General features: G+C 61.3%; 1 protein-coding gene across 1 annotated transcript; it reads left to right on the plus strand.

Moving 5' to 3' along the window:
• Positions 1–361: 361 nt before the first annotated feature.
• On the plus strand, positions 362–2,107 carry CAVIN3 (caveolae associated protein 3). Its single transcript, XM_019975598.2, has 2 exons — positions 362–907; positions 1,488–2,107. The coding sequence occupies exons 1-2, from the start codon at positions 524–526 to the stop codon at positions 1,884–1,886; spliced, it is 783 nt and encodes a 260-aa protein (XP_019831157.2). The 5' UTR covers positions 362–523; the 3' UTR covers positions 1,887–2,107.
• Positions 2,108–2,685: the final 578 nt, after the last annotated feature.

Here is a 2,685-nt window from a genome sequence, read left to right on the forward strand (position 1 = left end):
TCTTCGTTCTGTATCAAAACAGCCAAGAGCCTAGGGGTGCAAACACAGCCCTCTGAGGCACGGGAGGCCTAGAGCAGGGGGCTGCGGAGGCCCTTTGGTTACACATTTGCCCTTCTGATATAGTTTCTTTGCCCACTCCATGCATACAACAACATTTTCCAAGGCTTGCCCTTTGCACTGGGGAGAGAGTACTTTCCAGAAAGAGGCACACCAGGGAATTGGAGTGGAGGAAGGGAACTCAAACTCCTGATGAGAGAGTCAGTCGGGCGGGGTGGGGCGGATTCCAGGCCACCCTGCTTCCTCGCGGGGCCCGGGGCAGGGCGGCAGAGACGGGGCGCGCTTCCGAAGGACCCACCGCCAACATCCCGCCCTCTGCCCTCCCCCCCCGCGCCGCCGCCGCCGGGGAAGGCCAACTCCGCCTGCCTGAGTCACGGCTGAAGTTGGGGAGGAGCCGGGGAAGGCTGCCCCAGCGCAGAACGCGGCCGGCGGCTTCAGCGGGAGCCAGGCAAGGGGGTCAGGGATCATGGGGGAGAGCGCTCTGGAGTCGGGGCCTGTGCCCGGAGCGCCGGCAGGGGGTCCGGTGCACGCCGTCACGGTGGTCACCCTGCTGGAGAAGCTGGCCACCATGCTGGAGACGCTGCGCGAGCGGCAGGGGGGCCTGGCTCAGAGGCAGGGCGGCCTGGCGGGCTCCGTGCGCCGCATCCAGAGCAACCTGGGCGCGCTGAGTCGCAGCCACGATACCACGAGCAACACGCTGGCGCAGCTGCTGGCCAAGGCGGAGCGCGTGGGCTCGCACGCGGATGCCGCCCAGGAGCGCGCCGTGCGCCGCGCCGCCCAGGTGCAGCGGCTGGAGGCCAACCATGGGCTGCTGGTGGCGCGCGGGAAGCTCCACGTTCTGCTCTTCAAGGTTAGTGACCTCAGGCGTCCCCGGATCCGGGGCCTTTTCCCGCCTGCGGGGCACCATCTGGGGCTCCCCCTCCCATCTGCCTGCCGCACCCACATTCCTGACCCCACCCTCTTCCCTTCTCGGGGAACCCACTTCCAGGGCCGCACCCACTCGCCACTGCCCAGGCCCAGCCTTCCCTCACGCCCCTGAAAGCAGCCTGGCCAATGAACGGCTGCCCAGCTCTTGCTCAGGCCACGTCCACAGAAGCTCCTCCAAGTACCAGCCCATCCCCGAACGAAAGTAACGGTGATGGAAGTGCATCTTGAGACAGTTCGCCGCCTCCTGCTGTTCTTGCCCCTGAGGCCACCACCATCCTGTCTCACGCCTCTAAAGGGGTCCCGCAGACTTCTGCACAGTTCGCCTGTCCTAGTTGACGCCACCTCCCTCCAACCGGCTCCCTACTTTCCCACGCCTGCCTAGCCTTTCCCCTCTGGGCTGCGGAGGCTGAGGGTGGCGCGGGTCTCCCTGATGTAACTGAGATGGGGGGCTCAGGCTCCTGAGAGAGGGCTACCAGGGCCAGTTCTGTGTCCTTCACTTGCAGGAGGAAGCTGAAATCCCAGCCAAGGCCTTCCAGAAAGCGCCGGAGCCCTTAGGCCCGGTGGAACTTGGCCCACAGCTGCCCGAAGCCGAAGCTGAAGAGAGCTCAGACGAGGAGGAGCCCGTGGAGTCCAGGGCACGGAGGCTGAGGCGTACCGGGTTGGAGAAGGTACAGAGCCTGCGAAGGGCCCTTTCAGGCCGCAAAGGCCATGCCGCGCCAACACCCACGCCTGTTAAGCCACCTCGCCTTGGGCCGGGCCGGAGTGCTGAGGGCCAGCGGGAAGCCCAGCCTGCTCTGGAGTCCAAGCTGGAGCCAGAACCTCCGCAAGACACCGAGGAGGATCCCGGGAGACCTGGGGCTGCCGAAGCAGCGGCTGTGCTCCAAGTAGAGAGTGCGGCCTGATGGCCCGTGCTGCCTGCCTCCCCTGTGCCTAATGCTAGTCCCCAAATAAATCTTTCTCTCAGAATGCAGCATTCCCGCCCAAATAAGGAGTGAATCCTGCATCCACAGCCCAGCGTTGGCCCTCCCTTCCCGGCTTCTCTAGCCCAGCACCCTGTGTCCTCTATAAGAGCAGCCACTCACACCTGTTTACACTCACCATCAATAAAAGTCATGTCACCTAATCCGGACTCCATGTGAAGGGGTGGGGGAAAGGTGGTGCAAGAAATAAGACAGACGTTGGAACCTGGAATGTGACTTCAGTTTCAAACAGATCATTTTGTGGTTTCTCATTTCCACTGAATCCTGGGCTGTACCCCAGTGGCACATAGAAGCGTCCTTCTGGCCACTTGCTCCTTCAGCGCTTTCCTTGTGGGGACATACAAGTGTGATTTTTTCCCCCCAGCATCTAGTACAGTCCCTTGCTTTTAGGCGCTCAGCAAATGCCAACTTGTGGTTTTCCTCTTAGTCACTTCTTCCTCTACCACCTCTTAAAAGTTGGGTCTTCCAGGACTCTGTTTTTAGCCCTCTTCTCAATCTGGGTATTCTTCCATTAATACTCACCCCTGGGACTTCCCTGCTGGTCCAGTGGTTGAGGCTCTGTGTTCCCAATGCAGGGCACCACGGTTGGATCCCTAATCAGGGAACTAAGATCTCACATGGAAAATACAAAACCAGAAACCACTCACTCACTGGCAGGCCTCTCCTATCAGCCACATACACCCCAGACCACTGTCTTGAGATGCATTGGAAAAAGAATCCA

Source organism: Bos indicus, chromosome 15 (assembly GCF_029378745.1).
Source record: "Bos indicus isolate NIAB-ARS_2022 breed Sahiwal x Tharparkar chromosome 15, NIAB-ARS_B.indTharparkar_mat_pri_1.0, whole genome shotgun sequence".
Lineage (NCBI taxonomy): Eukaryota > Metazoa > Chordata > Mammalia > Artiodactyla > Bovidae > Bos > Bos indicus.

Excerpts from the sequence above, each read along its gene's own strand:
- CAVIN3 (XM_019975598.2), top strand. The coding sequence starts at position 524 with ATGGGGGAGAGCGCTCTGGAGTCGGGGCCTGTGCCCGGAGCGCCGGCA. Across the intron at positions 908-1,487 it reads TCCACGTTCTGCTCTTCAAG|GAGGAAGCTGAAATCCCAGC; the intron begins GTTAGTGACCTC and ends CTTCACTTGCAG.